This window comes from Asterias amurensis, chromosome 17 (genome assembly GCF_032118995.1).
Source record: "Asterias amurensis chromosome 17, ASM3211899v1".
Taxonomy (NCBI): domain Eukaryota; kingdom Metazoa; phylum Echinodermata; class Asteroidea; order Forcipulatida; family Asteriidae; genus Asterias; species Asterias amurensis.
The window spans coordinates 16223597-16237950 of record NC_092664.1 but is presented as its reverse complement, the minus strand read 5'-3'; the positions used below and the strand labels follow the sequence as shown (position 1 = coordinate 16237950).

Here is a 14354-nt window from a genome sequence, read left to right as displayed (position 1 = left end):
CCGCCCACTAGCGAATCGTGCTTAGAGCCCCGGGGGCGGACGGCACACACGACCGGTCGGGAGTACGGTCCCACGGCAGCCCGTTGTGTACAATCAATCCCCTCTACGGGAACCCTATTGTTTCCCAGACTGGTCTGGTTTACGATCTCCGACTGGGTGTATTAACAGAAGGGGGGGGGGGTGAAAAAAAAAAAGACAAAACAGAGAGGATATTTCAAAGAGTGTCTTTGAATGTTCACGGACATGCTCACTTGTATTGTGGGCAGGTATGGCACACGTGTCGGTCTAAGTAAAAAGGCTAAAAAAAATCACTCTCTTTACAACTCTGAATTTTTGCTGCCGCGGCTTTGTGACAAACCATGTTTTATTCCCCAACTCGACGGGGGGATTGTATTCATAATACGAATTAAATAAGAGGGTTATTAAGTGGTTGATGAGGGGTGAATAATGGCCGCTATCTCCGGCACGGGTCCCATATGCCAGCTTGCTTGTTCCAAGAGATGCATTATCAAAGGAAAATCCACTCACCAACAAAATGAACAAAACTGATTAATAAAAAGGTGCCCGCTGTTTATTATCAATGGGACTTTGCAAAGAGATTATACAGTAATTAAGATTTATTTTTTATTATTAAGGTTATTTTTACCGTGTCTGATTTGGACGACCCCCCCCCCCACATGCAAAATAAGACAGCAACATAATAATAAAAGGGACACTGTGTTTTTGTCGGTCATTATACTTGCAGGCATGATTTCATTTGAAGTCTTTGTTTGTATACTGTTTATTTATTACGTTCGCCGGCACGTTAATCTGGAGGTCGCATGTTCAAACCCTACCCCTTGTCCTTGATGAGGCAAATTTAAACAACATTTTTAAAGGCACTGGAAACTATTGGTAATTACTTAGACAATTGTAATCATGAAACGGTAAACGAGCAATGGAGAGCTGTTGGTAGTATAAAACATTAGAAACGGCTCCTTCTGAAGTGAAAACGTAGTTTTTGAGAAAGAGATGATTTCTCACTCAATTAAAAGACTTCACGGCTAAAGCTGTTTTTCTTTTCTGAAAGCACACATAATTTTATGCACCAAGGGTGTTTTTTCTTTCATTATATTCTTGCAACTTCGATGACCAATTGAGTTCAAATTTTCACAGATTTGTTACTTTTTACTGGTCTTTGAAATGTTTACCAAAGGTGTCCAGTACCTTTAATGAAAAGAAGCAGTTGTCTGTCAAACTATTTCACTTTGTCTTATATCAAACTTTACCCCGTAAGTGGCCAACCTGTATATACAGGGGCATGTTCCTTGTATTATGAACGAAGCCAATTTTATTGTTGTAGTGACCAGATAAAGGTTGTACCCGTCGGTGTATTAAGTCCGAAATGATATATACACAATATTAAACTATTAATAACGTCAGTTTTTTTAATTAATTGGTCGCCATTTATAAGAAAAAGAACAGGGGGCAAAAATATTCACAAAGGCAACGAAAGAGACTGCATTCAAAAATAATTTGTCGCGTGGCAGTTTTACCACATCCTGATCCATGGTGACCTGCTGACTGTAACAATGCATCCATTGGAAGGTTGAGACTTGATTAATTACCTTCTAGTAATTAATCTCATATACCATATTCAAGCTCCGCTTTAAAGCCATTGGACACTTTCGGTAAACAGTATTGTCCAAAGGCCCACACTGCGTGTATTACAACTTATATATATTAACAAACCTGTGAAAATTTAGGCTCAATCGGTCATCGGAGTCGGGAGAAAATAACGGGAAAACCCACTCTTGTTTCCACGCGTTTCGCCGTGTCATGACATGTGTTTAAAATAAATCCGTAATTCTCGATGTCGAGAATTGATAATATTGTTTTAATGTTTTCTCAAAAAGTAAAGCGTTTCATGGAACAATAATTTTCAAGAGAAGTCTTTCACCATTACCTTCTGTAAACCCTGTAAGTTACTTGTAAATCTGTGAACTTTTATTTATTTTCTGTTCCGAAAGTGTATAATGGCTTTAAAGGAACACGTTGCCTTGGATCGGACGAGTTGGTCAAAACAAAAGCGTTTGTAACCGTTTTTTATAAAATGCATATGGTTGGAAAGATGTTTTAAAAGTAGAATACAATGATCCACACAAGTTTGCCTCGAAATTGCGTGGTTTTCCTTCTACTGTGCGAACTAACATGGTCGGCCATTTATGGGAGTCAAAATTTTGACCCCCATAAATGGCCGACGTGTTTAGTCGACGAGGTAAAAGGAAAACCACGCAATTTCGAGGCATGTTTGTGTGGATTATTGTATTCTACTTTTACAACAGCTTTCTACCCATATGCATTTTATAAAAAACGGTTACAAAGGCTTTCAAAGACCAACTCGACCGATCCAAGGCAACGTGTTCCTTTAAAGTGGTGGAAACACAAAGAGGGGTTTAGATTGGAAGTCGTTGTATATAGACACACTCGTACGAAGTGTTTCCATCGCAACGTTTATTGGACTGTCAAGCTCTGCTGCCATGGGCCAAATTTCAACTTGAGCAGAAAATAGTGCTTATCAATTTTCTGCTAAGCAAAAATGAGCAGCAGGATACCAGTCAAAATGGTGCATGTGACATGGTTATTTTGCTGGTTACGTTGTAAGCAAAATGTTGTTGCATTTAACTACTCTTTCTGCTCAAGCAGCTCTTTGGGCCGATTTCTTGGTTTATTAGTATGACTTGATGCAGTGGCGTCAATCTTTGTGCTTCCATCCCGAGCAGTCATCTTCCAGTTTTGTTTTGAGAATGTTTTGTGATTTAATTTAAACATAAATTCATACGTAGTTTGTGCAGCTTTGATGTAAAAACCCTCCAGCAAGGGACCTGTTTGGTTTTGCCTCGAAATTGCGTGGTTTTCATTTTACTTTGCGAACTAACACGCGGTCGGCCATTTAATTTTCTGGAAGTCAAAAATTTGACTTCCAAAAATGGCCGACCGTGTTATAGTCGACGAGGTAAAAGGAAAACCACGCAATTTCGAGTGATACTTGTGTGTATCATAACTTCTACTTTTAAAGTATCTTTCTAATCATGTGTGTTTTAGTACCAACGGTTGCAAACGCTTTTCAAAGACCAACTCGACCGATCCAAGGCAACGTGTTCCTTTAAGAGAAAGACAGAACCGTTTCTCACACCGTTTGCTCGTTTTACAAAGTAAGTCGTTATGCTAATAATTATTTTTAGTAACTACCAAACGTGTCCAATGCCTTCAATATTGCCATTGATACTATTCCAAAGACGAGGTCAGCAAAAGCTCAAGGTAGTAAAACTATATCATCAGAAAAAGCCGAAAGGCCCTGAAAGTGTAAGCCTTAGCGAAAGCCAAAGCCGTGCGTCGTAACACAAGGTCGTTGAGCACTCCGCAATTAGCCGTCGGTGATGTAGCTACTTTAATTGTGATATCGGTCAAGGAGAAAATCACAATGCCGTGAAATGAAGTTAACAAGGGCAAAGCCAACAGCCAACAGTAGCCAACAGACCGTCAACGCGGAGAGTGGTTACGGACGTACCATGCCGATATGGGGCAGAGGGCGCCCCCTAAACACAAAGAAAGTCCGTGCTATGCACTGGACACTGTTGGTAATTACTCAAAACAATTGTTTAGCATAAAATGCCTACTTGGTAACGAGCAATGGAGAGCTGTTGAAGTATAGAACATTGTGAGAAAAGTGAACGTAGTATTTGAGAAAGAGGTAATTGCTCACTCAAAATTATAGTAAAATACTGAAACCTTTAATAGTAGGCACACTGTGTAGGGTGTTTTTTCTTTCATTATTCTCTTGCAACTTTGATGACTAATTGAGTCAAAGTTGGTTTGTTATTTGTGCACATGTTTGGATAGACCAGGTGAGAATACTTTAAACAATTACCAATGATGTCCATACCTTTAAAGGCACTGGACACTATTGGTTATTGTCAAAGACTAGTCTTCTCACTTGGTGTATAGCAACATATGTACAAAATAAAAACCTGTGAAATTTTGAGCTCAATCGGTCGTCGAAGTTGCGAGATTAAAGAAACATCATCCTTGTCACGAATTGTGTGTGATTTCGAGACCTCAAAATCAAATTCTGAGGTCTCGAAATCAAATTCGTGGAAAATTACTTCTTTCTCTAAACTACGTCACTTCAGAGGGAGCCGTTTCTCACAATGTGTTATTTCTATCAACATCAGCTCCCCACTACTCGTTACCAAGTAAGGTACATGCTACTAATTATTTATAGTAATTACCAATGACGTCCAGTGCCTTTAACACACTAGTTTTCTGTTGTGTGCTGTACCCCTTTAAAATCATCTAAAAGAATGACTGAGATTCCAAGTATTAGTACACAATGAAGACATTTTGGTGGATTGGGGGGGGGGCACTCAAGGTCCAATATTGAGCACCGAACGTGCCTAAACAGTCAAAAGGGTGTTTGCAGTAGTGCCAGAGGAAGTAGGGCTGTTCATAGGTCATCTGAGGTCATGTTTGTCCGTAGTTTGTGTGTGTGGATTGCAGATTCAAGTCGGTGTGTGATGTAAAGCCAGCTGCTTAACATGGTTCGATGGCCACACTACAGGTCAAAGTCGACAAGCAGATCAGCCTCTTTAATAAAATAATTGCATTTTGTTAATGCGGCATATGATATTATTGCAATCTAAAGAGATGTTCAAGGCACAGAGTCAATGTAAACAAAACAAAAAAGATGCACCATTAATTCATCATTATTTTGTGTTCCACCGTGCCCCAACAGCTGTACTCTGGCCAAATGCCAAATTGAAAAAAAAATGGGTCTAATTTTATATCGGCCGTATATCGGCCGGTTGTGTGCTTACTGCGCGAGTCCACGTTATTCATAGCGCTGCTAACCGTAAGCACACAATGCCAATACCTTACGGTGGGTGAAAATAAAAAACACAACAATGCAAGTCCATAGCATGTGCAAGTTGAGCTACCCCCTTGCGAACCTGTGAAATAGGCTACGCTTACCTTCGGCAACCTTTTCCTGCAGTAAAGTTAGCACTCTCTAAAGTAAAACAGAAACCCGGTTCAGATTTGGTATTATTTTTAAAACTACAGTATTCGTAGAACATGGGTGGCAAATTAGAACCTTTGTCAAGCCAATTCAATCCAATCAACGTAGCCACATAGGCTAAAAGTGAAACAGTAACCTGGTTCCACATTGGTATTAGAACTACAGTATATCCGTAACCCAGTGTGGAAAATCAGAGCCATTGATGTAGTCAAGCCATCCCAATGCAAAACAAAGTAGCCGGACCAAGGCTGAAAGTGAACCAGTAACATGGACCCTTGGTATGAGGAGCAACAGCATTCGTAACACAGTGTGGCAAAATAGGACCTTTGACGAGCCTCCGATTCAAACCAACGTAGCCAGTACAGCGAGGCTAAAAGTAAAACAACCTGGTTACACATTGGTATTGAAACTACAGTATTTGTTTGTGGTAAAGCCTTCCCAATTCAAATTACAAGGCTAAAAGTGAACAACAACCATGGGAAACTCACACATAATCCACTAAGACGGGCCGAATTATTTCTTAGAAACTAAGGACAGCAACACTAACCAAACACACAAAGAAGAAAATGAGATTCGTGACTTCAAAATTTTTTTTTTATTTTTTTTTTATTTTTAGGCTGGTCCTCTTTAAAGGGAAGGTACACTATTGGTAATTGCCAAAGACTAGTCTTCTAACTTGGTGTATCTCAACATTATGCATAAAATAACAAACCTGTGAAAAGTTGAGCTCTATATTGGTCATCGGAGTTGGGAGAAAATAAACACCCTTGTTGGACAATTTTGTGTGCTTTCAGATATGAGTAAAAGACCGGAAGACTACGCTAGAAGTCTTTTATTATTTTAGTGAGAAATTTCCTACATTTCAAAATCTATGCTTCTTCTGAGGGAGCCGTCTCCGACAATGTTTTATACCACCAAAAGCTTTCCAAAGCTCGCTCCCAAGTCAGCTTTTAGGCTCATATTTGTTTTGAGTAATTACCAAACGTGTACATTCCCTTTAAGAACGAACACAACTTGGTATGGTGTCTCATCACCATAGAAGTGAAATAAACAAACATGGGATGAGAGCAAAATCACTTCACTGGACGTGAACCCAAGACCACTGACACTCCAGGCAGATGCTCTACCAGCTGAGCTATGAGACACAGTGGTATACCCCATCGGTTTCCCCCAATGTTTCACATTTTATCTCGGTGTGGCATGGATAACCAAATATTGTAGAGCATCTGCCCAGAGTGTCAGGGGTATTGGGTTCAAATCCCAAAGAGGACAATTTGATTCGTCTCTCATCTTCCAATGTTTTGCTTATTAAGGAGAGTCGATTGTACTAGGCAAAAAGAATAAAGAAAATATTTAAATACACGTAATCAGGAGCATAATATTAACCCTTTCATAATGAATTTGTTTAAGTCGGTGTTCCGTGGTTGCTAAGATGACATCTCCAGCCCCCCCCCCGCCTCCCCTGACCGAGGTCCGAACCTGCATGTCCAAACCCTATTATCTCGATTACTCCCCATCACAACCACACCACCACCAACATCATCACCATAGGCGAACCATCTGTGAGCTTCTGTCCAATTAATACTCCATCCCATACCTTTTAGTGGGCTATTTACTTGCGTCTTTTGTTGCAAAACGCAGCATGCATGCTCGCAGGCAGCATCCGAGAGACCAAAACACAAGTCCTCAAGCGATCTAGGTGATTATATGCCACTGCACGTTTTCTCTGTTAGCCGGACGAGGGCGAAAAATTGTCCCACATTATTCCAAGCAAGTTTTATCGGACTAGCTATCGGCACACCCGACAATGTATTTATTTTAATAAGTGATTTACAAAACGCCACCGTCGACTAACATGACATGTCATCAGCATACGTTCTTTAACCTCGTGTGACCATTTTCCGAGTGGGTTGACGTTTCGCGAGGCATAACTGATCACTCAGGTTCCCTCAATCGACGAATCAATAAAAACAAACTTGATTTGGAGGAAAACTAAGCATAGCTTTGTGACCTTTTCTCATCGCGCAGGTGGCAAAAATCTGAGCAACTGAAATAATATGTTGGTGTCAAAAGCATATAATTAAATCTGGATTTTTAGATGTTCCCTTTGTAAATAAATCGACACGGTTGATTTGAATCAAGCTGAAATTTAGCTGTGTTTGTGTAAGGTCCAGGGAAAGTGACTTGTTTCTCTCGGGCTCAAAGAGTGAGTGCTAGCATAAAAAAACGGTGGAAAACTATACTTTACTTTCTCTTTAAATTTACAAAGGATTTGAGTTTAAGGAGTCTGGGTTCCGGAACCAGGCTGTGCCTTTCAGTCATGGGGCTGTTTGGGGGAAGTTTACTCAGGGTTCAGGGGAAACAAAAGAGAATAGCAAGGGAAATTGGAAGATCAAAAAGAAAAGTTAAGAAGAGAAAATTGTCCAGAGAACGAACGTCTAACAGTTGGAGTTAGATGATCACTCCGTTCGCTGGTCGAGCGAGTCGCTCGTGCATAAGACCGGGGTCTCACGAGGCATATCGCCTGGGGCTATTGGTCTGCCGACACGCTCGGTCTAGCGTCTCCCCGTACTACAAAACTTTAACAAAACTCCGAGATTTCTAAGCGATGCGGGACATAGAATAGAAGAAAAAACTCAGCCCAATGAAACCGTTTAGCACCGCTGGCGTAGAAATAGAAGAAGCAGTAATTAATACGGATTAACGGGCGAGGTGGAGGGGGTACAAAGAGGGCGAGGGGTAAGCCAGGCGACCGGGACAGTAACGCAATACTTCCCGCAATCTTGACATGAATAGCTGCTGCAGATTGGGTCTTTAGACCTGGAACTCTGGCTTGATGGCTTGGCCCGGTGTGGGGGCCTTACTCTCACTATGGGTTCATCGTATTCTATTCAGTCAATCGCCCGCAGCGTACGCATGAAAACTCAATCACAGGTCAATAAGTGACAGAGGGGGTATTAATGTAAAACTCAAACTTCCTCCAATCATTGGCCTTATAATGCGTACTCATTCACCAATGTCACACAAAGTGATTGTGGTTTAATGCCCCCCCCCCTTTAAATCTCATACTCGTGGCATGTGCTATGTGACACACAGAGTGAACAAAACCAACAAATCAACTCTGATATTGGTAAAGAAACAAAAGACCGGGAATTATATACACACACGGGAACACGTGGTGCGACGGTCCGTGGGTGAGATTGAGCGAGCGGACGGTATAAGACCCCAGTAGGGTAACCCAACCCTCTTCGGTCGAGGTTTCCGTATACAAGACCCACGGCTGTTTGTCTCGTGGTTTCTCTATATGAACAGATACCCCATCCCCGGCAGCTGGACGGTCGCCAAGACGTTACTGATTAGTAAGGGGACACGGTGCCACGATTTACAGCACTCGTGCAGGTGCGGGGGGACAAACCACGAGAGCGTACGGTGGCCGGGGCCCAGCCAAGTCCAAACCTACCGCCGATTGGCGAGCGATTGAGCCCCGGTGATTCTCTCCCAGAAAAGGGAAAGAAAGGGTAAAAAAAAAAATCCATTGCCGCTCGGAACGTCGTCCGGGGAAAATTAAAAAGTTATCATGAGCTCTGGCGTCATGCCAAACTGGTAAACATTTTAATGGCTCAATTGAGGTAGGTTTTCTTAAGGCTAGTTGATATCATTTATCAATAAAAATGAGTACTTGACAGGCAGTAGACATGCGCTGTTCAGACCTTTGGTGGTCCAACAGCTACAAACAATGGGTAGAACCCCCACAGCAATGGGAGGGGGGGGGAGGGGAAAAGGGAAATATCACCCCATTTTTATCACCATGCATACAAATAATTTTCCATATTCATAATGAGGAAAAAACCTTTCAGTGTTGGAATAACACCACTGGTGTTAATTTTAATCTCTTGATGTGAAAATGATAACGTCTCATTCCATATCTTCATAATTGACATACAATATCTATACAGTGAACTATCAGATCACAATAAATAATCTAACATTAAAGGGCACGGTCGTTATGATCAAAATATTATTCTGCTCGTGGCTGGACATGGAAACATGAATCTCAACCTCAGTTACTACAAGTGTGCGCGTAGGTTGACCGTCACACCAAAAACAAAAGCACCGTCATTGTTATCGCGCACGCATGTGCAGTAACTTAATGTCCGGCCACAGACTCGTTGTGATCATGACGGCCTTGTCCCTTTAACACAAACTGATGTGTCAGTCTTACTTTTGCCTTTTTCGTATATATGGATCAGTGATCTCTACTTGACAATAGAGATCAATGGATCAGACGTGACGTCATTGGCCACCATCTTTGATAAAGAACAATGGAAAGGTGCCCGTGTGTACGCGCTGCCCACAACTCTCAGCCAATGGTAGCCTTTCACGCGTGCACGTTTTGTCAAAGATGGCGGCCAATGTAAGGTTACTATTGTATATTTTGTGCAGTGTCTGGTCGTGGATTGTTTCACGGAGATACCACAAACATGAAATCATGTAGTTAAACCATAGAAATAAAAAATAACCTATTTCTATGATATAAATGGATTGCACATGACGTCATTGACCACCATCTTTGATGTTAACGTTGGAAAAGTGCACGTGTGTACGCGCTACGCACGACTCTCAGCCGATGACAGCCTTTCATAATTCACTCCCGTGCACGTTTCATCCAATATGGCGGACAACGCAAAGGGTCTGTTTGTCGTGGTGCTAGCCCCGGAGGCAATGTCGGGATAGTTCCCCTTCTCTTACTTTGTCTTATAGGAAATGTAACAACCATTTGAAATTTACAAATCCCTGGCTAAGATAGGCGTGACGACCCGGGGCGAGGGTACATTTCAAGGTCAATAATCATCCACGTAAAAGAAGAAATCAACTCCCCCAAATCTACCAAACCAGTTTCTTCTAGAAGAACCAACTTATCATCATGCAACCATGTATGCTGCGTTTTTTGAAAGGCAAAGTCACCAAGGCATTTTCTTCTTGGTAAAGGGGATTCTATGGGGAAGTTGTACATTTATACTGGAGCATTTTAAAGGCACCAAGGCATGACCATAGGCTGTAGGGCTTTGAGGCAATCGCCTTCGTTGCCTCTGTGAAGTGTAAGGCTTGATCATGCGTCTACTGAGATGAAGAACAAATCTTGTGTAGGCTTATGAATGACTGTGATATCTAAAACAAAATCAAACTACAAAACTAAAACAGAATATTGTTAAAATGGTCCATTTCAGTTGTCCATCAACCCACCCGCAAGCTTTTGTTTTATGTCCTTACAACGCCCTTGCCCTTACACACCCGTCCCCCTGGGCGATCATGAATCCTCGATCTCCGCTATTAAAAGCATACCGCCCTCTAAACCCCCGTCAGTCAAGGCACACGCTCCAGTCACAATACGCCTAGCGTCGTGCGCCCATCAACATTTTTATTAATTTGATTTTTGTTTTGTTTTGATAGAAGCGTTTTTTTAACATGAAACTCAAATAGCGAATCTCAACCTTCGACAGATGGGCCTGCCGTATGGCGTCTAACGTTCTACTGAGCCATTATAACCAAGTTTGGGTCTGGATGGGTCCCCTTTTTTGCCAGGGGGGTGGGCAGCTAGTGAAATCCGCAGCAGAGCGTGTGCACCGTTTGAGATTACCCCCCCCCCCCACACACACACACACCCGCTTCACGCCACACCCACCGCAACAAACCTTTCTTTATAATCAGCGCAACACATGCACAACCAATAATAATGAATCCTTTAATGACATTTTGAGTTGATACACGACACATGCTTAACCAATGACAATGAAGTCTTGATTGGGATTTTGAGGTGATAACACGTTTTTCACTGTAAATATTTGGGGTGGATCGCGTGTGTAACTAAATCCTTTCCCGTCTTCTTTTTGCAGAGACTCCTCTAACGAATGCAGTTGGAGGCCCAATATAAATCACGTCTACGGCGCCCTCTACGATGTCATCCTAGCTAAAGTCTCATTATCTGTAAGTGATCGATAATCTTATAAAACTAATATTACTTCATGAAATCAGTTCAACACAAACTACTGCTAAGCTAACAATATATAAAAACAAATAAGCCAAATGAAGAAACAATTTTTCCGGACCTTGTGTTTTTAATTTGCCATTATTTTCATCGACAAATAGAAAGCGTTTGCCAAGCACAAAAGAATGTAATAAATAAATAAGGGAGTAAAAGAGTAGGCGACGAGTTCTTAAACGGCCGTTTAAAACCGGCAGGGTCGTGGCCATTTATCGCTCGGCCACTGGACCCAGGAAGGTTTTTAACGGCCGTTTAAGAACTCGTCGCCTTCTCTTTTATCCTCACAATGTGACACTGTTTCTTTTGCAAATTTCCAGTGCAACACTTTACCTAGTTCCTCAATTATAGTTTGAAAGCATGGATGGGCAAACGCGCGTGATCTAGCCGTCACATTTTAGCCGAAGTCACCGTTTCAGGCATAGCGCCCTCTGTTGAATCAACTTACTTCGGCCCAATTTGTTTTACCTCAAGGGTGCACAACTATAGGGCAAAACTTATGCGCCAAGCCGATTATCTTTGTGTAGTTTTTCCAAATCTGTTGAACATTCATTACCAGCTGGGGTTATTTGCTTAAACTTTTGAGGATATTTGATCAATTTAGGCTATGTATTATACCTTCCTTTTGTTGATAAACAACCCGCCTTGGTTTGCATGGTCGGCCGAATGTCAGTAAAACACTATTAAAGGCAGTGGACACTATTGGTAATTACACAGAATAATAATTAGCATAAAAACCTCATTTGGTAACGATCAATGAAGAGAGGTTGATAGTATAAAACATTGTGAGAAACGGCTTCCTCTGACGTGACGTAGTTTTCGAGAAAGAAGTTATTTTCATCGAATTTGATTTTGAGACCTGAGATTAGGAATTATTTGAACTCACGAAAGCAAGCATCTGCAAGCACACATCTTTGAGTGACCAGGTTGTTTTTTCTTTCGATATTATCTCGCAACTTCGAATACCAATTGAGCTCAAATTTGCACAGGTTTGTTATTGTATGTATATGTTGAGATACTCCAAGTGAGAAGACTGGTCTTTGACAAATACCAATAGCGTCCAGTGCCTTTTACAGATGTTTTAAACAAATTTAACATTTTCTGCAAAATTTCAAATAAATAATATACCTCCAAAAAATTGTTGTTTTGTTTTATACAAAATCAACACAAAGTTTGAATATTTTCGTTACATTAATACAAACAGTAAGGATCTGTTTTTGATTTGCATTTTTATGGCTTTCCATAGTTTTCCAACATGTGTTGGCAAACATTGTAAAAGAAAGGTCTATTGTTAGCTTGGGAATGGGAGGAAACTGGCAGCCAGTCGGTTTGGGGATGACCATTGGAAGAGCACCAAAGCCAAGACTAGGGCAATGTAGGGCCAGGGCATGCCCTATTTGCATTCGTGTAATTCCAGGCCAGTGTGAAATTTTGCTAGAATGGGTTCTCCAGTTCCCCCTTATTTAATTGGAGACCCAAAACCTCTCAGATGTTGTTACAATTCAGGAGGTTTAAAGACTCAGGTGCATTATTTACTACAAGACAGACAAAGCTTTAGGTTTGCACATGATGAGAGCTGTTTATTTCTCTCTTCGGCTAATGCTCTATTTCTTACAATAAAATCTTACGTCGAAAAGGAGAGTATGATAAAAAAAATCCTTAAATAAGAAAAATTATAAGAAATCACACGCCTGGCCCGGGGGTCAAAATCATATCATTTTTTGGGCTATTAATTATCTGTATTGAACCATTGTGCATTTTTTTGATTCCTGAGTGGGGCTCTTATATCCCCTCTGGTATGTTACAGACTGAAATGTCTATAGTGCACACTTTATACTTTAAAATAGTCTAATGTCAAGACGTACTGCGAACTGAAATACTTGCATAGGCACCATTTCTATTTGTTCCCCCACAGTTACTCCGGGTCGTTATTCCCGGGGGAAACCCCTGTGATGAATATAGTAGTGTGAAAAGGGCTATTGAAACATACTGCTTGGTACTTGAGTCAAAGTTTGAGTCTATGATTTAGCGAGTCCTAATAAATCTGCATCCGCTTCAAGGAGACTGAGGTCTCTTGCTGCTCCGATGAAGTGGTCTGTCAGCTCGACGTCCCTCAAACGGAGACGCACCTTCACGCCTCGGTGAAATTTCCTGTGCATGCAGAAAAAATAAAAAACACATGTCAAATGCGGGTTGCTGTCAGAGCATGTCATTTCTAATTCATGTTCAGCGCCCAATTTCATAGAGCTGAGCTAAGCAGACAAATTTGCTTCTAGCATGAAATTTCTTCCAAGTTGATAAAAACAGGATTACCAACCGAATTTCCACGTGATTTTCAGGATAAGCAAACAAAAGCTGAATACCAGTATACCAAGCAATAATATATACAACGAATGGAAATTCAGTTGGTAATCCCGTTTCTATCTCTATGAAATTGGGCCCTGGTGGCTGAGTCATCATGTGGCAGTGTGGGTTTGAATCCTGATCAATGCATAGTCCTTGCCTTGAGTAACATGCTTTTAATTTTAATTAATAATTGCCCCAACACTCAAACAGTGTCAAATACCAAGTTAAGTAGGAAGAAGAAATATAAGCAATGATTTTGATAGGTGTGGTGAAAAACTGACATTTCTTAATTTACAAAAGTGTTTGTTTTTTCCACAAAGAGAGGATTCTTTGCTGTCTAAATAAATTCAAATTCAGATCAACAAACTTAAAAACTTACTCGGCATCTTCCTCTGGCCTTTTGCAAACACAGTGAAATTTTCCTCCAAAATCAATGTACAGATCATCCTCAACCGTGTGAAATATCTTCCCTAATACAATTTGACCCTTTCCGCTCCCAATATGGACGTGTGTTGAATTTCGGAGTAGCGCTGCAAAACTGCTTGTAGTTGTTGGTATCTCTTGTGTTGCATCTATTTCGTGAAGATCAGTTTGATGCACTTTTGAATGCTTCTCAAATGCCTGAGCAAAACCGGTTAGTTTGGTGCTGAGTTTTTCTGCCTCTGGCACGCTGCCTTTGTCCATGGTTTCCGTTAAATCTGGTGAAGAACTATCCGTTACGTCTGTAGAATCACTTGATAACCATCTTGCAGTCGTATGCCAACGGGGTGAACCAATTTTGGTCAGATTTCTGAGCACATTCTGTACACGCACACTTAGTCTCATGGGCGCCGCCATCTTGATTAAGCCTCGTTATAATTGACCAATTAGAATTAGGGTAAGAATCTCTATTGCCGAAATAGACGCGCAAGA

General features: G+C 41.1%; 2 protein-coding genes across 2 annotated transcripts in view; one reads left to right on the top strand and one right to left on the bottom strand.

Moving 5' to 3' along the window:
* LOC139950172 (uncharacterized) overlaps nt 1-11021 on the top strand; it is a 165235-nt gene extending 154214 nt beyond the window's left edge. Inside the window, exon 24 of the mRNA XM_071948805.1 lies at nt 10951-11021. Within this exon, the coding sequence (XP_071804906.1) occupies nt 10951-10988 (38 nt within the window). The 3' untranslated portion in view covers nt 10989-11021. The remainder of the gene's footprint in view (nt 1-10950) is intronic.
* A 349-nt stretch (nt 11022-11370) lies between these two features.
* LOC139950001 (small ribosomal subunit protein bS1m-like) lies at nt 11371-14294 on the bottom strand. The gene is made up of 2 exons (XM_071948619.1): nt 13822-14294; nt 11371-13247 (listed from the first exon to the last, which is right to left on the bottom strand). Exons 1-2 carry the CDS (start codon nt 14277-14279, stop codon nt 13115-13117), a joined length of 591 nt encoding a protein of 196 aa, XP_071804720.1. The 5' UTR covers nt 14280-14294; the 3' UTR covers nt 11371-13114.
* Between the last annotated feature and the right edge of the window lie 60 nt (nt 14295-14354).